General features: G+C 45.0%; 1 protein-coding gene across 3 annotated transcripts in view; it reads left to right on the plus strand.

Moving 5' to 3' along the window:
• The first annotated feature begins 1,119 nt into the window (after positions 1 to 1,119).
• LOC146175402 (xaa-Arg dipeptidase-like) overlaps positions 1,120 to 22,513 on the plus strand; it is a 40,570-nt gene continuing 19,176 nt past the window's right edge. Inside the window, exons 1-4 of one of the 3 annotated variants that reach the window (XM_084581733.1) lie at positions 1,120 to 1,316; positions 7,963 to 8,204; positions 11,664 to 11,809; positions 21,911 to 22,060. In XM_084581733.1, coding sequence (XP_084437859.1) covers positions 7,973 to 8,204; positions 11,664 to 11,809; positions 21,911 to 22,060 — 528 coding nt within the window. In that variant the 5' untranslated portion in view covers positions 1,120 to 1,316; positions 7,963 to 7,972. Of the gene's footprint in view, positions 1,317 to 7,671; positions 8,205 to 11,663; positions 11,810 to 21,910; positions 22,061 to 22,513 lie in introns of those variants that run through there. The other 2 variants (XM_084581732.1, XM_084581734.1) reach the window with 2 other exon arrangements.

Consider the following 22,513-nt stretch of genomic DNA (forward strand, 5'->3'; position numbering starts at 1 on the left):
TGCAATCGCGTTCTTTAAGCTATTGAATGGCAGCTTGCATTTCCAGTTTGTTAATCCGTTACTACTTTAGAACTATAACTCTACAAGATTTGCAGCGAATAACAATTTACTACTCCCGAAAGTTCGTACTAATTATGGAAAAATGACGACATCTTTTGCAGCCATTTCATTCTGGAACTCATTGCTTTTAACACTGAAAACTTATATGTCCTTGCCCACATTTAAGAATAACTTGAAGGAATAGTTGTTGAATTGCTGATGTTTTATATTTTATTTCTGATACCTGTGTTAGTGCCTTTGTTTTTGTGTAAAACGACTGATTCGCCTAATTTCTATGTTAGTGCTTTTGTTTTTGTGTAAAAATACCGATTTGCCATGTTTTGTATGTTATAACCTTTCGCTAACTTTGCTGTTATTATTTATTTTGTTGTAGTAATCTTTCGAGGGTCCCGGTGCAGTCTTAGGACTATGGGACCCTCGTCTGTATTTTTATGCATTTTGTGAATATGTTCAATCTAATGAACTTTCACTTTCACTTAAAGGCCCTATTGCATGAACATCAGCATCAAGATTCTTTGATTGAAGAGAGACCTTATCGTGATAAGATTGTGCGAAGCGAAACAGTAGTGCCGAATTATTAATACCAAATGATGCAATTTTACGCACTTTGCAAACATTAACCACAAAAAAGCACCGTTTAGAAGTGTTACATCAGAGGAACAGTTTGTTTTTACAGATTTTTATGGCTACTTGAACTTAACATCATACTTAAGGTCATATGCACGAGTTGATGATACACTGCGCGGCAACACCGCAATATTGAACATCAGGAAAGGCGTGTGTAAGAGAGAAGGGCTCGTCAAAGGGAAAGGGCTCGAGAGCAGTGCTCTGTACTTCTCCCTTACATAAGTCCGCGTTTCTTGGAGCTGTTGCCTAACAGCCTTACTCAAGCGCGTCCTTCATATCACGAACCCTAATTTGCATGCCGTGCGCTCATATCTAGGCTACGGGATTGTGACGCTTATCTGCACGCAAGTCGCCCGAAAGAATCCTGTGACGATTCCCCGGTGATAAAAAACTGCGCAGGCTTAATTTCCATGTCCATTCACACGAGCAGAGACCTTTGAGAATCAGATATCCAGTTCGGTGTCAACACCCAGCTCCCCAAGCCGCTGGCACCACCCCTTCCGACAACGAAATGACGTTTCTTGGAAATTTCTCTTGGCTTAGTGCGTAACGGAAATCCCTCACATGACAGCCGTATAAGCAGCGAACAACACGCCGCCTAATTCAGAGCAACGTTTTGCCTCCTGCAGGTAAGATATGTTTCATTACTGGCGTTGCATTTTTGTTCCACCACCGTTGCTGCCCCGCTGATGTCATCGTTCCTGTTTTTTACAGAGTGCATTCCTACCCTCAAGATGTTAAATAAACATTATTCTTATTTAATTTCCTCGTTACCTTCCAGGCTGCTAGTGGTGCTTAACCTATAAAGAACTCACTTCGATTGAGTGCCTGAAACGAAGAGTATGGAAACTTTAGCTACGCCGGCAAAAACCGGCGTCTGTATAACGTGAGCAATATTTATTTAAGGTAAATTTATTTAATATAATCAATTCGATAGATAATATACTGTATTACCCTAATATATATATATATATATATATATATATATATATATATATATATATATATATATATATATATATATATATATATATATATATATGTAGATTTATTTCATGGATCATTACTGGCATGCAGCAACGATAGAAAATTATTATGAAAGCTATTCCAATACGGTCTATATAAGAACAATGTGAGGTTTATTGTTTTGTGCCAATATTATTAATATTATAAATATCAACTCTGCGATAACTTACATGGATATTACACCAGCTTTGCTCTCAGCCGGAAAAGTTGAATATGACTTCGTGAAGAACAGCTTGAGGGACGAGTTGGTGCTGCATAGTACCCAGAAATGTTTTGTGTTGTGTTTCACACAACACGAATGTGTTGTTTCTATTCACGTGTTTGTATACGTTTCGCCGCATTTCTGGGTACTATGACTTCGAGAAGTTATCGAATGTTACTAAAGTTACTAATATGTTACTTATGATCTCCTTAATTGCTTATATGTGCCATAATGCACAAAAATAAATAACGTTATTTAACCATGTGTTGTGCATGCCAGGCTTTGCTGTTCATGCGCCAGTAACCCCAACACAACACAGCTGAATACGTAATATTTGAGATCACTTGAAAAGTTATTATTATTCAAGTACTCTAATACACACCTGCTCACTCTCTTCTAAAAACTACTCCTTGCAACCCCTTTATCCTCCTCCTTCCTCTTGCGTTTAAATGTGTCCTTATTTGAATACGCCCGACTACTGCGCCGGAGTACCCGGGCTCGAACCCGACCTCGGCGGCTGCGTTTCGATGGAGGCGAAACGATTGATTGATTGAATGTCCTTTATTGAATGGGAAGGATGGCCATGGATGGGGATAAAGGGGAGTAGACAGAATCTTCATTGTTTAGGTCGTCACTCAAATCACATTGCTCTAACCAGGCCACTAAGCGAGCCATACTTGGCAAATATCATCTGTGTGTTAGCATCAGTTTCTAGAAGGGAACGGCAGTTCAGGCGGTAGGGTTTTATCTCGGAGCGTCCAGTAGAAAAAGCAGGGCAATCCCAGAGTACATGAGATATGCTGCCGCGAGTGAGAGTCGTACAGTGGGGGCACGTAATCATTTTCTCTGCATACTGACGCCAGCGGGCCATAATACGTGGCGTGTAAGCTGCATGGGCGATGAGCTTATTCAAAAAGACTTCTTGACTTCGGGTGAGGTGGCTTTTTCTCGTAAAAGGTGGGTCTGATGTGGCCACCTGCATGCGATGCTGACTAAGGCTACGAAGACTGGTCCGAGTTTAGTGCATAAGGGCAAGAGAAGGGGTGAGTTGCCCGCCCAAGGCCGAGTAAGGATGAAGCAAGGGGGGTGGGGAAGTAAATGTGGACATCCCACCTGCCAAGGCAGCCGCGGCGTGTGCCGCCGCATTGCCCCCTGATTCGTCCGAGTGACCTGGGGTCCAGTGAATAGCGACAGATCTGGTCACGAGTTGGTGGCGTTTAAGGAGACGCTGTATGGCCGTAGCTGTTGCATCTTGTGAACCCGGAGTAGAGATTTCCTTGTAAGCTTCATAGGAAGAATACGTACTGAACCAGTTCCAGTGCAAGGCACTCCTGACAAGGCTCTCCAAATCGCGAGGAGTTCAGCATGAAGAGGGATACCTTGAGGTAGGTGGCAGGCATAAGCGCCTGAAAGGGAAGGGTTGTCATCGCATACCCACCCCATAAATGCAAATTCGCTTGTAATCGATGTTTCGGTGTATATGTCAGCCGTATCAGGAATTCGCTCTTGTCGGTGATGGGCAGCGAGGAGCTTCCGGGGAATGACAAAATCGTGGTTTATAGGTCGGCGATGGAGGCGTGTGACTACTGGCATCTCCCAAGGGGGGAGAGATGCATATAGGGCTGGTGTTTTGTCGTTACGCTGTTCATACCAGGCCAGCAGGCGACGCCCTTGGACAGTGTTCTCTAGACGTATTCGATGACGCGTCTGTGACTCGGTAACGATGGTAGTGAGCGGTGGAAGACCGGCCAAACGCTCAAGTTCGGCTATAGGTGTGTGTTTAGGTAGACAGGTAATAGTGCGTAGTGTTGCGCGATGAAGGCGTTCGACCTTAGCGAAGTCAGTCTTCGACAGTTGGAGGACGGGTGGGCCATAGAGGATTTTTCCGACCGCCGCTGCTCGGGCCTTCGCACGGCAGGCATGTTGCCGCGCACCGCTGAGCCGGTTAGACAGGCGACGAATAGTGTGTAGCAGTGCTGGCCAAATGCATTGCAGCTGATGTACCCATTTCTGGGGACTGTTGCAGCTTGAGATGGGCAGGCCAAGAATGCGGATTTGCCCATTTGAGGAGATGATGGTGTTGCTTCCGATGTGAAGATGGATCTGCATACTGTGGTTGGTTTTATGTTTTCCGTCGATACTAATCAATTCTGTTTTATGTGGTGCGAGTTCGAGGCCAATTTTGGTTAGTGTATCTTCAAGACAAAGAAGGGCCGCCTGAAGTTCAGTCTGCATAGAATATTTGTCTACGTAATCCGCTGCCTCCGTCCGGACGGTAATATCATCGGCATATATAGCGAATCTTGCGCTTGTGCTGATTTCCAGATTCTCGGCGACGCGTGTCATGGCCAAGTTGAACAATATGGGTCCGATAAAGGAGCCATGAGGTACACCCCTACTCAAGTAATAGGTTCTGTGCACCCATCCCGGAGCTTTGCCATGTAGCCGAATAGGTCTAGATGCCAAAAAATGGCGGATCCAGATTTGGGCACGAGTACTAGGAAAGCGTTTGGCGAGTTCCTTCAGGATAACCTCATGGCGAACATTGTCAAAGGCTTTGTGTATATCTACAGCCAGGAGATAGTCAGGTAGCGCTTTATGATGAGCTCTATTCAGAGCTCTTCGCAAAAGCCAAAGGCAGTCATGCGTTCCGAGGTAAGGGCGGAAGCCGGCTTGAGTTGGATGAAATCCAGGACTGACGTATTCAATGTAGTGACTAATTCGAGTATGCAGCAGGCACTCGATGAGTTTACAGAGATGTGAAGTCAGGGCGATAGGACGAAAATTACTAGGAAGTCGAGGATTTTTGCCAGGTTTAGGGATAGAAAGAATACGAGAAAGCTTGAGATTATCCGGTACCGTTCCGGTCTCCCAGTAAGAATTAATGATGTCGAGAAGGGCATCCTGGGCTGCCGAGTCGAGATTGCGAAGCTCCTGCCAACTGACTCGGTCATGCCCGGGTGTAGCGCGAGCTCGGCCTCTTCCGAGGGCTGCTTGCAGTTCTCCCTTTGCGAATCAGGGTTTCTGACTGGGAAGATGGAACTGCTGGTGGAGGCGCTAGGCTAGCGTGTGGGAAAAAGGTGCGCATAACTTCATCTTCAACATCAGCCGGGTTGCTATTGAGAAGGAGATCGGCGAGAGGTAGGGCCCCGCGTGCCTTGCCATTTAGCATATTTCATCGTCATATCATCACGTCGTTTTGTTTCTGTTGTGTCGGCATGCTACATCGCTTGTCATGCCACCTCGTAACATTTGGAAGGAGGTGCGGTTCATCCCTATCCTCGCCTTGCACCGTCGAAGCCAACCGTACGCTGGGTCCATCAGCCGAGAGCCCGTGGAGATCGCCGCCCAGCTTTGCCTCAGCCCTTTGTGTTCAGACCCGACCAGCCGCTCTCCCCAGCCCCGTCCCTAGCCCTGACCACAACACACGACGACCAGGAAGAGCACAAAGCCGACCCGACCGACCCCACGACGAAGCGACCTCACGATCACTAGATCGGACAGCACCTCCACCCAAGCCGTTCGGCGTTTTCATAAGCCTTGGCCTTCGGCAAACGGCGACGATTGGACCTGATGCTTAGGGGCGAGCATTCATCCCATCTTTGCATTCATTGTGGTCTTCAGCGTTTCATGTCCTAATCCTGTGTCTGTGTCCATCGTCACTTCATGCAATGGATTTCTAGCAATCGATCGGGACGATCGCTCGGTGCCCCCGGGTAGTGCTACGAAGTACGAAGATGACGAAGCGGGCAGTGGCGCGGGGCGGAGCGCTCGCGCTAGGCCCGCTGGACATTAAAGCATATTTCATCGTCATGTCATCACGTCGTTCTGTTTCTGTTGTGTCGCCATGTTACGTCGCTTGTCATGCCAACTCGTGACAATATTGACAGATAATTGGTTTTCAGGACAGGAAAGGCGCAATGTCTCGCTGCCCCATGTTTTCGGTGGACACCTGAATCGCAGCGTAAAAAAAAAAACAAAAAAAAAGAAAAAAAAAAACGAAAAAAAAAAAAACGGAGGAAGGAGGGAATGAAAGCGGAAATAGAAAAAGGTGTCCCGCAGTGGAGGGCTCCAGAGTAATTTCAGCTATAGTGCCTAGAGTATATTCTAGGCACTATATTTCAGCTGCCTGGGGATCTCTAATGTGCACTGACGTCGCACAGCACACGGACGCCTCGTTTTGCCTCCATCGAAATGCAGCAGCTGGCTTTCGGGATCATTTGCCCAATACGTTTTCATGGTCTTTGAGTATGCTGAAACACTATCAGTAATTATTACTGCCGCACCAAAATCTACTCTGTAAAGCACTTCTCGACTCCCATTTGCATGACTACAATTACTCCACAGAAACAGCAGTAAGAGCACTCTTCAAAATTTAATTATTGAGAAAAATGATTGGTTTGGTTTGGTTTGTGGGGTTTAACGTCCCAATGCGACTCAGGCTATGAGAGAGAGAAATGAGCTTCGGGCGGTGCAAACAATTCACAATTCCCGACATGCCAATTAATTTTAGTTAATGTAGTCAAGTAGTCAAAAGTACAAACCGCGCATGAATCCCGTCATGCAGGCTCTTTTTTCTGAAATATGAAACATGAATAAATTGGTCATATCATGCGACAATGATGTTCTTGCTCTGCCAAAATGGATTTGAAACGGCTAGTTTATACTGCAGAACCGGCAGGATACAGTCTCTAAATCTTTCAGTTGTTTCTTGTTCATTAGCAAGAAAGTTAGCTCTAGTGCAGGTGCATGACCATCGCTTTTCACCAGCTTTGTAAGTACATTTCTCACTGCACTTTGTGAGAACCTTAGTGAAAGATAGATTTAAATTGGGATATCCTATTTTAAAAAGAAGGCAATGGCTTGCACATCAAAAACCTGGGAAGATAACCGCAAGGTGGCCATTTCTTGTTAATAATCAAAGAATAAACTTTTCAGAGGTCGAGTCTGTGGTCGATTAGGGCTGAATATGTGTTTCAATACAAAGGAAGCAGCTGTAAAACATTTATTTCTTCCGCCATGATGTTGACTGAAACTGGTTTTAATTTATGGGTACAGAGGTAGTAACGCAGCCTGAAGACAAAGTTTGCGCAATGGGACAACAGGGGATTAAAAATTTGGGGAACACTTAAGCTCCACCAGTAAGGGTTCGACTCGAAAGCATTAATGGCCACAAGTGCGGCTTCCCTTCTGGGTGCTTCTTTACGTGCAAACAACTTGCTGCTCTGTTGATCCTTAAGGGATTTGCGTCTCTATTTTAACTCACACATGCTAATTAGTACACAGTCGTAAGTAGCACACTAGCACATTGTGTGAAATAACATCCGACATAGGTACGAGATCTCCTTTTCAGCAAACCCTACGTACGTGCTTGCATGGTCTAGGTTCAGCATGTCTGACGGGTCTGGGAGGGTTTGATCGTCCTCTCATCCTCCTATCAAAAACAAGCTGCCCGATAGCAACTACTGCCAAATCGAACACGTCAGCTGGCCTTATGACGTCACGCAACCAGCTGCCAAATCCCGACCATGTCACCTGCCAGCAATTACTTGTTAGAGACACGCCCGTAATAATTCACTTACAACGCCCACGCTGACTATACTGGATGTTCTCAAAAACTGGGCTTTGAACGCTCTAGCGCTATTAGAGGCCGTGGCAGCTGCGCCTTCCTGTCGCCGTCCGCATGGCCGCTTTTAGCACATCTGCTCTACACAAGTTTGTCTGGAAGCGTAGCGAGGCGGAGGAATGTAACGTTTTGTTTTTGACAGCTAAAGTAGGTCGAATGCTTCACTGAAAGTGCACGCGTTGTCAGTGCACAGCTGAAAAATGAAAAACTGTGCAGGTGACTGCACAGACAGAAAAGGACGGTCGTGTTTTTCACACAATGACCGGGACTTCATTTAAACGAACCGAGGAGAGAGGGCGACGCAGACCGGTTTAGCATACGCTTCGCTTACAAGTGGTTGTGCCGTTCTGTCTGCACAGTTTGGAAGAGGCGTTAGAGAATCCGGATATAGTATTTCCAGAAATTTTACTTTGTTGATTAGGGAGCCAATCATGAGTGTCGAAGATTTCACTGCGCTGGTGGACAAGATGGTGGAGAGCAACGCCCAAGACCTCTGGCAGCTGAGTCGCTTTCTGTGGGAGAACCCGGAGTTGGCCTTGCACGAGTTCAAGGCCCACAACAAGCTCTGCGAGTTTCTGGAAAAGCGGGGATTCAAGGTGCATAGAAATTACGTCTTGGACACTGCGCTCAGGGCCGAATTTCAAGCTCCGGGAGGAACAGATGGTGAGACACTTCGGTTCATATGGATTCCTTATTCTCCTAGGACACAGAGACAAAAAGGAAATTAGCAAGGAATGAGATGCATAGTGGTTTCAATTCTTTTCCGTGGGAGAGAGAGGGGAAAAGTTGTATATGTTACATAAAGGCCGGTATTTCGCTTTCATAGACAAAATACAGCTACGCTTATTTAGGGTTGAATGTGATTGGCTATGCGTTTGCGAAGAGCAAACGACGAGAAGATGGTTAAGATTTTACGAGCATAGGCGTTCTGTTCCTTAGTTCCTCGAAAATAAATATCTGAAGCCTAAAAGATGGCAATTGGTGGACTGGCAACTTGAAGGGGATGATCGGCGCGATGCGATGAACAGCATGCCGTGGCTTAGATATACGCTGCTTAGTTGAGGAGAGAGGATAAATAATTCGTAACAAAGAAATTCTCAATTCGGCGTGGAAAAATAACTTGTGCTAGGCAGGGAACTGAGCGCTTTAGAAGAAAGAAAAACCCACGAAAAGCTTATTCCCCACTTTGTTTTTGGGAAGACGATTCACCAGAATATATTTAATGTGAATGTGAACCAGAATTCCTCGAATCATCACTTCGTTGCTATGCTTCGGGCCTACCTGACAATAACTGTGAACATCTTGTTGTCCCGGGTATTTTGTCCACTGTTTCCTATATTTATATCTCCAGCAAAGACAGTCCGTATTTTGCTTTCAGAGATGAAACCCTACGTGGCAAGTGTTTGAAGACTGTTGGGACACCTAGTGGCACGATTTTAATCGCCTTCTAAATCATTTAATAAATAGGCTTGATGCGGGCTCTTGAGGGCAGATTCATATCAGCCACTTAATAGTGTATTCACAAATAATGCAGGCTTATTTTGCCTAAGCAGCAGAGGCATAAAAGCACCTGCTAGCTTGGAACGTCACATTGCAAAGCATAAACAAAGAGAAAGTCAAGGCGAAATAGCGTTTTGCCTGATTTTCGCTTTCAAGAGGAGTTTTTTTGCATTTCAGTAACATTTTGCCAACCACGCAAAGCTGGAGATGCCCAAAAATTAGCGGATATTTCATGCTCGTTGCACAGGGGAGTAATTAATTATCAGATCACTTTAATTTCTTTTAACCTTTCTGGTTCGTAACGCGGCGCATAGTGATAAGTTTAAAAACACTGCATCGCTGTATCATTAACGTCACTGTATCCAACTCGGCCCAGCATAATGACGTCCTGCTTCAAGACCATTGCTCGTTCAAAATTGTCATTGTGACGGATGTTTCGCAGTATACGAAGGTAGGCAGGGGTTGCATAGGTTTGCGCAGGAGACAATAACGTAGTACGCAGGATGTTTAATTCGACATAAACATTTCTGTCTGGAACACTATTTGATACTCTTGACGAAATAGTACGTACTAATGAGACAGAAACAAATCGCTTCTGGTTACTTAACATTTTTTCTAGTTAACGTATCCTCTGGCTATAAATGGCTTTAAAAATTCAAAATCTGTTCTGTGTTCGCACCGAAATGTGAGTTCAGAGAATAACTCAAGGTCTTTATCTTAGGCCTGCAAAAAAAAAAAAAAAGTCTGAAAACAAAGGGCTTGTTTTACGAAGCCAGTTTTACATCTGGCTCTTAAAGCCGAAGATGGTGCGTAAGTGAACTGTGCAGTATTGCACGCTGAGATGATGCTACTAATGTATGGGCGCCAAAGTCAACCAAAATATTTGTTGCTCTTGGGCATGCATAAGATTGTACTCGTACTTAAACTGGCATGTTTGCATGAATATTGCTACGAAGATGACGAAGCGGACAGTGGCGCGGGGCGGAGCGCTCGCGCCAGGCCCGCTGGCCATTAAAGCATATTTCATCGTCATGACATCATGTCGTTCTGGTTCTGTTGTGTCGCCGTGTTCCATCGCTTGTCATGCCACCCCGTAACAATATTAAAAGTCAGTGACCATTTAGCGAACATGTGTTTATGTTTAGTTTGATTGATGGTTTGATTTATAGGGTTTAACGTCCCAAAGCGACTCAGTTTATGAGGCGCCGTAGTGGAGCGCTCCGGAAATTAGACCACCTGGGGTTCTTTAACGTGCACTGACATTGCACAGCACACGGGCGCCTTGCTTTTCACCTCGCCCCGCCGGGGTGGTGCAGTGGTAAGACGCCCGACTACTGTGCCGGAGTTCCCGGGTTCGAACATGACCTCAGCGGCTGCGTTTCAATGGAGGCGAAACGAAGAGGCGTCGTGTGCTGTGCGATGTCAGCGCACGTTAAAGATCCCCAGGTGGTCGAAATTACTCCGTAGCCCTCCACTACGGCTCCTCTTTCTCTCTTTCCACTTTCATTCCCACCTTCCTCCCTTCCCTTAGCGCGGTTCGGGTGTCCATAGAGCAAGTGTGACAGTTACTGCGCCTTTCCCTTCCTGTGAACCAATTTATTATTTTCACCTCCGCTGAACAGCGGTCGCCGAGGCCGGAATTCGATCCCGCATCCTTGGAAGCAGTAATCAAGCGCAGTAACCACTGCGCCACCCTGGCGGTGTGTTTAGTTTGTTTTGATTGAGGCCTAGTCGAAAAATATCTACAGAACCATGGCAAAAATACAAGATATTCTGCGATCCTGTCGTAGACATGGACATTTTTTGTACAATTGTAGTAATTATTTGTACCACTGCATTTTTTTTCTATAGTACTTTTCCTGCAGTCTGTGATTCTGCAGCGCGTCTGTGATGTAACTGCAGAAATTCCTGTTGTTACAACATGCTAACTGTCAAAACCTGCACAGAAATTCTGTTGTGAGATCAGAAAATTTTCAGCACTTATTTTCGGAATGGGAGACATTAATAAGTGAATGTTTTGAGCAGTAAGTCAATTGCGGTCACCAAATATATATTTTCATTTAGGTCAGCTCTGGTGCTAGTGATGTGTGTGTTTGGAAATAATAGATCTCCAGTTGCTCCACGGTCCTCAAAAATGAACAATAAAACTAAACATTCATGGTAAACGAGCGTGAAAAGGCGAACGCAGCAGAGAAGACAACACCTCTTGTTGTCTTCTCTGCTGCGTTCGCCTTTTCACGCTCGTTTACTATGAACACATACCAACTAGCCCAACTTCTCACTAACGAAACTAAATAAGTAAGGCCGCCCCTGTAGAGAGGCATTTTCTAATAAATGTTCACTTTCTTTTTCTCATCAGAGGAAGGGAAACAGTGGCCGCCACCATATTTTACTAGCTAACATGTTGAACAGGTTAGATTGTTCATTGATTTTCCCAACTAGTTTATATTCATTATCGTTGCTTTACTTTGCTAAGTCATCCTCTCTGATGTTCCTTTCGTCGTAGCCCTTCTGACCTCCATGACGTTCGGAATAAACAACAACCAATTAAGAAAAATATTACGCGACACTAAACAAATAAAGCAATGGCTGTAAAGCTTGCTAATTACATCCATTGTACAGGTCCCACGGTCGCTCTTATGGTGGAATACGACGCATTGCCAGGCATCGGGCACGCGTGTGGCCACAACCTGATCGCTGAAGCCTCCATCGGCGCCGCTCTCGCCGTGATGGAAGCCATGAAAACGACCCCCGCAGCAAGAGGCGAGGTGCGTAGCCAAGTAGACACGGACTCCGGCATTGAAACTTAGCTGTTTCTTCAGCAGTAATGAGTGGAGCAATTTTAAGGCATGACGAGAACGGGAAGCAGGTTGCCAGAGTAGCTGCGTCATCTTATCAGACGGGTTCGCTTTTTACACCAACCTATAGTGCTTTTAGAATTTCTGGTTCGCCCTGTGTATCGCATTTTAGTGGCACATTTTAATACCCCTGTTGGTCGCAAATCTTACCTCAGCCTTTGCACAAAGGCCCGCAAATGTATTCAGGGCATACATGTTTGCTGCAATTCCTGCATAAAAGAAATCTTGGGTCATCATGTGGACGCATGTGCGGAAGTACAACAGGATTAAATGTTTCTTTCGTTTCCCTGTTCTTCCTTGCGATTTCCCTTCCTATCGCCTTTTCTCGAAGAGATGGCATTGAGCTTGGCAACGTAAGCATCGAGGCTTTTTCCGCCTAGTGTTCATAGGATTTTCTGTGGTGTGTAACTTATTCAGGAATGCGTACCGCGTCACACTGCAAGATAATCTTTGCCAGAGGTCTTTTGCATTGCCAAATAGTGTGGAGAGCACATTAAAGGATTTGTCAAAGTGTGTCCTAAGAGGTTTATAAAAGTTTATTCGTGCATGTGGCACCTTTTGCGGATGGATGGATGCACGGATGCACACTCACGAGCCTATAAAGGCTTTCACCTTGGCGTTCCTGGGCGCGCGCCGTTGCAGTGCTCATTCAAGTGTGGGATTGGCCTGACGGCATCGCTCCTATCGCGTGGCATTCTCGTAGCCGAGTGACATTACCACACAAGCTGGAAGCTCCTGAAGCGGATTCGACGCGCACGCAATTTCTAGGCTTTTTCCATTGCACCATTCTCTCTCCCCACAACGTTAGGGCTATTTGTTTAACTTACACCTGCTACACCAGTGTATCAAATCAACTATAGGGAACCTGCGCTGCCCAGGGGGCGCGCCTAAAATCAGACACCCAGCGCCACGTGGTCTCAATATGAGCAAGCGCATAGTAAGACGGAGCACGCTGCTCGTCGTACCGTGGCTGCGCCCATTGGTGGATTTTCAGCTTTCTATTTTGTGCGCAGGTTTAATAATTTTAAGAAATTGGGGTTTCCGTTTTGATTACTTAAAGGGGCAACCTGACCTCCCCAGCTGCATTATGGAAGCTATAACGTCGCTACGCGAATGATTCAAAGGGTTGTCGTCAGCTCAGTCTCTCTATTTTTTCCTCTCTATGGGGCGCTTGCAAAATATAGCGCCGTTGCACGGTGAATTACAGACACACTTTCTAGCAAATAAAATTCTCCTGCAATGAAGCATCGCTAGTGGAGGGTAAATATATCACAACAAAATAAAACGACCTCCCTGCTATATCAACATTCAGTAGCATTTGGCAATACTGCGCGCGTTAAGTCCATTGAACGCGTGCAGTACTTATCTACTGCCCATTTGAGGAACAGTAATGGTTCAACTAGCTTCACGATGAAAATATTTCTCAAGTAAAATGGTGTCTCGATCGTGTTGAGAAATGCACCCTTTTTAGGGCGATGCCGTTGAATGCGTCTCTGGAGAAACAAAGGCCAGCACTTGCTATTTACGACAGCGAACGATAAGCAACTGATGGGTTTCTCTTTTGTTTATTTTTCGCAGCGAATAACGCCGAGGTCCGCTGCAAAGCATTTATTTAAAATGCTCACTTTATCACTGTAAAAAGTTAAGTGGCCGCAATTGTCCTGTTGATAAATGTTAGGCGGAAATTAACGGTACGCTACAACCTGCGAGCGTGGGGCAGAGTTCGCATACTTTAAATCTCCTTAGTCTAATCCCACATTTTGTATCTTAAGTGCCAAGAATGAACTGCATCAAAGGATGGTGTCCGTATCGGTGATGGGTAATACAAAAAAACGTCAGTGCGAACTTGAAACAACAAAGTTGCTATGCTTTGTTCCTTGCACAGAATGAAAACTGTAGCAGGCGCCATTTAACGGTGTGATGTGTGTGTTTATACGTTGACGTATCCCCTACTCCCTTCCACCCGCCCCGTGCGCCGACTGCGACCAGAGATCGGCGTATCTATACTATTTCGTACCCAAATAAAAGACTCGACCAACCATTGTCAGTAGGCAGTATGCGTGCCTTAAACAATCATTCATGCTGAAAGCAGCTAGATTGTAAAGCGGGATATTTATAATAGGTAAGTTCTGGACTGAATATGACGAATATCTGCCCATTATTTAGTAAGACACTTAGCGGGGCAGGTTGGTGCATAGCTGTCAAAAATTTAAGTCAAACTAAAACATACCTAAAAACTTACATTCCTTTTGGAACATCACGATCGAAGGGATGGTAACACATGCACTCCCATTCCTAATTATATGGTGGGCTTCTATCAGTTCACGAGCGATAGTGACGTTACTTTTACTGACTATTCTGGTGTCCTGAAGCCTTGCCTTACAAGCCATTTTTTCTGTACAGCAATCCTTGCAGTGGAGCGGCAGATTCGAACCTGTGCCATCCTTCAGTGACAATTTGTGTTCTCTTAAACGATCATTGATGCACCACCCCGTTTGTCCGATATAAACTTTTCCACACGTCAGTGGGATGCTATACACCACCCCAACCGCACAGTTCACAAACGGGTTAACATGCTTTGTTCGACACACTTTTTTTACACCATTTTCAGGGTCAGTCATTCGGCACAATGAAGCGAGTTTCTTAGGGGCAGAAACAACATGCTTCAGATTATGTGCAACTTTATGAGAATACGGAATTACCACTGGTCTGATTCTCTTTTTTGGAGTTACGTCTTCGTCTCGTGTTCTGTTTTGTTCTTTTTCCCCTTCTTTAATAGTTCTTCGCTCACAGAGCTCAAAACCGACGAAGGAAAGCCTGCCTGTGTTAGCTTGCGGATCTGATCGTCAAAGCTTTTCTGCGCTTTGTGTCTGCACGACGTTTTTAGACATGAATCTGAGCACATCGTGGCGATGGCTCGTTTTACTGTCTTGGAATGCCAGGAGTCAAACGGCAACAATTCTTTGCGAGCACGGGGGCAGTACTTCCAGCAGGCGCCTTCGTCAGTAATGGTGATGTTAATGTCTAAAAACTACAGGTTGTCTCCCTTAGGGAGCTCAAGAGTAAAATCTAAACAACTCGCGTGATTTTTAAAATCAGCTAAAACATCCTCCATGATCTGTGGGTAGGTCAAAGGTGACTGTTTGCTGAGAACAATTAAAAAACCATCTACGTACCTAAAACTCTTCAAAACTGTGTTCTCGTCAAATGCACCTGATAAGGCTTTGTCAATACCTGCTAGAAAAATGTTGCACAGTATCGGTGCCACGCAAGACCCAATACATATTCCATTCTTCTGTAGATAAGTCTGATTCTGAAACGAAACAGTCGTGGAACGCAGATAAAATTCTAACAGTGAAAGGAACTTGTCAGCCGATATCCCCGCGAAACTCTGAAAGGCGACCAGGCCGTTTGCTTCAATGCAGGTAGCGACGGATGCCACCAACTGTTTTTTTTTTTTTTTTTGTTGTTGTACGCAAACTTGCCATAAGGCATATTATATATACTCATGTAAATGATTTTCCGTGAGGAACCGGAGCAGGCTCCCGCTCTTAGCGTTGTCGGTGAGCCATTTAGAAAAGTCATCTTCCCTTGTTGTGGTTAGACCCACTTCGCGCAGAATCTTTGTCCTTGATTCCCTTGTCCCTGCACAAGTCCATAGCAGGTGGCGAACATCCACTTCTGCAGCTGGTATGAACAACGTGGGACTGCACAACTGTTGTTCTATCCCACAACTGTTGTTGTGGGATAGAATAAAACAGGTCGACCACATCCACTGAAAATAAGTACCCTGTTGAATCATTTTCGTGCAAAAATTCGATAATCTCGAGGCGGCTTCTTACAGAAAAAGGGTCATCGACCACCAAAGTATTTAGCTGTTTCAACAGAAATCTGCAAGCCACGTTCTGCCAAGCACCGCGTTCATTAATTATGCACCTGAACGGTACATGTCCTTTGTGAGTCTTAGCGGTAAAAAACACTTTCAAATTATTGCTCTTACAGTTACTGATACCTTTATTGAGCTTCAGTAAACCAAGTTCTTTACACAAAGAAATAGCTCGACATTTTACCTTCGCAGGATTCAATTTTGTCACCTTGGAATTCCGGTGAATGGCTTGTATTGCTTTTACGCTAAACAGGCCCGACGGCATGGCGACAAAACCGCATTCTTTGTCGGCTTGCATGAGCCGAAGGTCATGGTCCCTGAAGAATTTCACGACACGCTTTGTTGGCGTTCTAGGACGGCTTCCGGTGTTAGGAACAGTCCTGATGAGGCTATCAACCCCATCTAACAGACATCTTTCCTTGTCCTCTTCATCGGGTTTTGTTGGCCAGTCTTCGCTTTAGAGACAGCAGCTCGTGCTCCGGAATGCTCGGTTCCACGCTGTATTTGGGGCCTTTCTTGAGGGTATCGATGATGTCCTCCGGGATGCAGGATGCAGCAGTCCCACGTTGTTCATACCCTCTCCCCTCCCAGTGCTATATATACTGCTGTTCGTTCACGCCAATAAAGTGTTGCAAGTAGCGCAAGTCCTGTCTTATCTTGCCTGTGTGTTGTCTCTGTTGCGCTGAAATTTTTGACATCTGCCTATTAATTTGTACGTGTGCTAAAACAAATATTGCACGAATGTTTTCAGCTCTACTTCAGGCACCAAACTAAAACATCCAACTCAAAAACAAAAAGCGCTTTCTGTGAAGCAGTACATGTTTTATTCGAAGCAAATAACGAACGAATTAATTCTCTAACTGTGTAGCGTTTTTCAATCACAGCTCACTTACTGACCCATTGCAAATAGTTGAACGGTCACTAGGTCAGTTGCGATAGCGTAATGCAGAAAAATGTCCGAGATCATGTCGGTTAGGGCATTTCCGAGTCTTTGCATTTTCTACAAAATACTGTGTATTCGGATAGGTTATTACCTCTCCCGGTTTGCCATCTAAATTATCGCAATATGCATATCAGGATGCCATTTACGTTCGCGCTTTGTTGATTTTGACTTAACGTCCATCTTGCAATGGCCCCACTCACGCCCCGTTCTAAAAGGCGCCCTTCACAACACTTTCTCTTCAGGTTGCGCAAATGATAGAAACGAATAAACAGAACTCTATAAGTACAGTACGGCAGGAGAAGCCACGTTACGAAACGCAATGAGCAGCTCTCAAACGAGAAGCTCAACAATCCCCCGTACTCATACAGTCTCCTTAATCCACCTGAGCTCTATACCGCCACTGAGTTTTGTACAGAGCAATCTTTTTATCTCAACCGAGCGCTTCTAAACGCAGCGCATGCCTTTGGTTTCGCGATAAATTAGACGCTTTTCAGCGCCTTTAGCCGCAGCAGTCTCAACCGTCCTACCAAGATAGTGGCGCGACGGCCCCTAGGGGGCGCTGGTGGTACGCGGAATACAGCAGTTGAAGGATGACAAAATAGGTGTGTACGCTCTTTGCGAGACTCATCTCAGGGATCTAGAAGATCCGCCGTTTATAGAAGGCTACGTCTGGGAAGGGTGCAACAGAACGACAACGGAAAAAAAGGGTGGAGGGGTAGGTATGTTGATACACCAGGGAACAAATTGGCAAAGAATTATATCATCTTGTAAAGAACATATCTTGGTTTCAGGAACAATTGCCGGCATAAAGACATGGCTAGGGGTAGTTTATTTAGGAACAGGACATCAATGCAGGCAAGAAAACAGGGATCTTGTTGAATGTCTCAGTGACCATATAAGCCAGTTTGGAAACGGGGCCAATATTATTCTACTGGGGGACATGAACGGCCACATCGACGATCTGGATGGATACACGGATTGTAACGGCAAGCTAATGCTAGATTTCGGTGAGCGACACGATCTAGTTATAGTAAATAGAGAAACAAAATGTGAAGGCCAAATCACGTGAAATTCCGCAACAGGCAGACGACCATTGACTATTGTCTAATGTCACAGGAAATTTATAGCAAGGTCACAAAAATGGAAATAGACGAAGAAGGGGAGTGTAGTCTGGCAAGTGATCATAAACGTATTAATCTGCAGATGGGGCCCTTGATGAAAAGAGAAATGGAACTTAGACAAAACATAAACACAAAATTAAACGACGATCAAATAGCGCAGATAGCAGCAGACATAAAGGAAGCAATAGAAAAAAGCCCCATGGAAGACTGGAATTATGAACAGGTAGAACTACTCATAAGGAGAAAAATTCAGGAGGTTAAAGTAGCAAACCGCTGGAATGGAAAGAGGAAGCCACGGAGCTGGTGGAATAAGGAAATCAGGGAAGCTATTGAACAACGACGGGCTGCTTCAAGGGAACACCGAATGGCAAAGAAGGCACAGGTATCTCAGGAGGAAATCGACCAAAAATGGGAATCATACCGACAAAAGAAACTTCAAGTGCAGGCCCTCGTCCAAAATAAGACAGTCCACCGATCGCTGGATGGCTGATATACATGATGCCTCTAGAGGCGGAGCAAGAAAATTCTGGAACCATATAAGCTGGCTAGGGAAGACGAATCAAAGAAAGCAGGATCGGATTCAAGATAACGCGGGAAATTGTTTAAAGGGAGATAACGCAGTGAACTACATTACATCATTTATAGCCGAGTCATTTAAGAGTGACGATAGGTTAATCTCCGCAAATCAGGAAGCAACACAAGGTAGCAGAATACAAAGCAGCTTAGAACTGACCAATCTAAACTGGAAAAAGGCCGAAAAAAATATTCCTAAAAACACATCTACAGGAATAGATGGAATTCCGATCAAGCTGATTAATGAACTCGGTCCAAAAAGTAAGGAAACGTTGTTAAAAGCTCTGGAAACAGTCATAACGAATAAGCAAATTCCGGACAGCTGGCAGCAGAGTAAAATAAATTTGATTTATTAAGGGAAAGGAGACAGGATGCACATAAAATCCTACAGGCCGATTACCATAACATCTGTTATGTACAGGTTAGCCATGCAGGCGGTGAAATTAAAGGTGCAAGCATGGGTAGAAAGAAACAAGATACTCGGAGAACTTCAGAACAGCTTTAGAAATGGTAGGCGCTTAGATGATAGCCTGTTGTGCTTACCCAATGCATCGAAATATCTAGAGTGGAAAATAGACCTTTGTATTTGGCCTTCCTGGACATAAACGGGGCGTACGACAACGTAAGCAGGGAACTCCTGTGGAACATATTAAAAGAAGAAGGTATCGGTTATGAGATAATAGAGTTCCTACAGGAAATATACCGGCATAACAAAGTAGAAATTACGGGGGAAGGGATAAGAAGTACGGAGAATGTCAAAGTATGCAAAGGATTAAGACAAGGCTGTCCTCTATCACCGGTGCTGTTCATGCTTTATATGATAAACCTGGAACGGAGGATACAAGACAGTGACCTAGGTTTTAACCTGTCATATAGATTGGGTGGAAAGGCTGTAGAGCAGCGCCTCCCCGGTTTGATGTATGCAGACGATATTTTGCTGCTAGCTGAGAGTCTGGAAGAATTGCAAACTCTTGTTAAGTATTGCGCTTCAGTTTCAGTTTCAGGCTTCAGTTTCAGCGCCGTTAAGTCGGGTCTGATGATTTTCAACGGCTCAACTGATCAGGGTCTTAAAATACAAGGCCTTGAAATACCTAGAGTAGCAGAATATAAATATCTGGGGGTATGGGTAAACGAAGGATTGGCATACATTGGAAAGCATGAGCAATCACTTAAGGCCAAAGGGCGAAGGAATGCCGGGATAATGAAGCATAAGGCATTGTGGGGATACAATAGGTATGAGGTTTTGAGGGGTATTTGGAAAGGAATTATGGTGCCCGGACTTACTTTCGGAAATGCGGTTTTGTGCCTAAAATCAGAGGTACAGTCGACATTAGAAACAAATCAGAGATCCGTTGGACGATTAGCACTAGGTGCCCACGGCAAAACTACAAATGAGGCGGTACAGGGAGATATGGGCTGGGCATCTTTCGAAGTACGGGACGCTCAGAGTAAAATATTATATGAGGAACGCCTGAGGAAATTGGACAGTAACAGATGGGCAACTAAAGTGTTTAAATACCTGTACCTAAAAAGCGTTGCCTCACAATGGAGGAAAAGAACTAGGAAACTAACTAGTAAGTATGCTAGTAACAAGAACGGAGAAATAAAGAGCATTAAGCAACAGGTGAAAAGCACAGAAGGTAAAAATTGGATAAATTCGATGGAAAAGAAACAGAGTGTGGAATTATACCGAAAGTGGGAAATGCAGATCAGGAAGGAAGATTTCTTTGATAACTCAAGAGGCAGTGCCCTACTTTTTGAAGCTAGATCAGGGTGCCTTAGAACACGCAGCTACAAAAAGAAATTTAACAATGGAGATGACGCATGTGCTGTATGTGGAAACTCCAGTGAAACAATTGACCATATTATACCCGAATGTAATGGCATCTATCCGGAAGTTGGTGCCGGCGCAATCACTGTTCCTGAAGCTCTGGGCTTTAGAGATAACAGTGGCCGGGTGAATAAACCGGCGGTGGAAACTAGCAAAAAACGACTGGAAGATTGGTGGCTTAAAAGCAGAGAAGTGACATAATGTTAGTAATGTAGGAACAAAATTTAATAAATACAATGGTGGTTTAGTTAACCATTCTAAATCAATAATTAAGATATAGGGAGAAAAATGAGCATGATAGCTACTGCTACCACCCCGTTTCAAAGGGGACGCTCCTATATTCCATCCATTCCATCCATCCCAAACTCCAGCGCAGGTTCCCTATACCTACAATAGATTTTTGCTGCACTGGTGTAGGTTAAAAAAATGACCGTCATCGCACCGCCGCCATCTCCCATGACGTCACGTTGTTGTTACGATGCGCCATGATATCAGTGGCGGCGATCACCATGGCAACCACGATTGGCATGACGCAAGATCATGAGAACTGAGATGCTCCTCACGTGCTCGGCGTGGATCAGTCTGTAAACATGCTCGGCTGGTGATCGGAGGGATAGGAGCTCGATTCCCGGGGAGGGATGCTTTTTTTTTCTGAGCAGTACCCCACCGGATTTGATTGACAGGTTGAGCGTGGCGCTTTGTGCGGACGGACGCACGCATGCTTATTAGCCTACAGAGCCTTCGACCTTAAAACGCGGTTAGGCATGCTGGCGAGTCATGAGTGTGGCGTTTGGGCCCTTGCCCTTGCCTAGCGCGGCCGGGCAGCGGGCAGGAAGGAACTGAGACTGGCCCCAATCCCGGCAAGATAACAACCCTTTATTTCACGCAAGCAGCATCTTTATATAGCAAGCACTTACGTGACAAGTGACGTCACAGACAGACAATGTTTCAGGCATCCGATAACGCAGACACATGACATGCGGCACAGGCGCTATCAGCAGAACGAGTATAAAAAGGCTTTCGCCTTTATATGGCAGTGCTCTACTCCTAGATAATCCGAGACAACCAGCGGGGGAGGGTGACTGCTCCTAGCTCTACGGAAACCAGAACGTCCTCTTGCGAACGGGTGTATACTGCCGTGGTCGCCCTTGGCACTTCGGCTGCTAGACGATGCTTGACCGAGCTTTTTCTATGTACAGAATGGTTCAACTGAGTTGAGCCACGACATTTTTTTTTTCTTTTCCTGCGTATGCCTTTCTGCCCTGAGCAAGCGTGCGCGCGGTTTCTCCATAATAAAAGCCGACTAGACCCAGCTCGCATTGTTAATGTTCTATTTGGGCTGTTTCTGCCGATGTGAAGACGATAGGCTCCTACTGGGGGAATAACAGTGATCGTACGTACGCCATGATTTTGATGTAGTGGTCATTAAATGACTTAGGATAGAAGTACTACTCAGGCACAATACGCACTTATGCTGGCCTCCCTCACTCATGCTTGAACAGAAAAGCCCTATCTGGAAAACGACAATTAAGGTATTTTTAACACCAAAGTGAGCATTGTTCACGCAAGGTTAGAGCTTTCTTGCCTTGCTCACTGAAATACTACTTTTTAGTCACTCAGCGTGGAACTAGCAAATTTAATTCATTTTCTCTTGCAGCTCATTGTATTGGGCACTCCTGCCGAAGAGAGCGGCGGAGGGAAAGAGTTGCTCGTGCAGAAGGGGGCTTTCAGCGACATTGACGCTGCCTTGATTGCGCACCCGATGAACCAGGACACGCTTCGACTGGCTTTCACCGCCTTGCAACATGTTCGTTTCTACACAAGCACCGCCGCTTGTTAAAAGCTTCTCTTCCCATTTGTACCTTTACGCGAAATCTAAGGTGATAGCCTGCAAAGTATCGAATAACAGGCATTGAATGCATTCTATGCAGTTTTTCTAGGTGAAAAAGGGGGAAATGCGGTAGCTGTTGAGTTCAGATATTTTAAAATTTTGCACCGGGAAAATTATTTTTTGAAATCTTCGTTCCTGCTAAATCCTAAAGTGCAGCTGAATAAGGGCTAGGGTGCTATTATATTCTAAACTGTGAGTGATAGTGACAAGTGCATTTATTTTAAACAGCAGCACGCGCTGTCTCTCTCTCTCCCCTCTGCAAAACATGGTGGATATCATCAAAATATATTTCACTGCTTCTCGGAGCCTGATTTATCGTAGTACGAAACTCTGCCTCGTCAGAAACTGTGCCGAGTTTCCCCACTCAAT

Source organism: Amblyomma maculatum, chromosome 10, assembly GCF_055883805.1.
Source record: "Amblyomma maculatum isolate TAMU_Amacu chromosome 10, ASM5588380v1, whole genome shotgun sequence".
NCBI classification, from domain to species: domain Eukaryota; kingdom Metazoa; phylum Arthropoda; class Arachnida; order Ixodida; family Ixodidae; genus Amblyomma; species Amblyomma maculatum.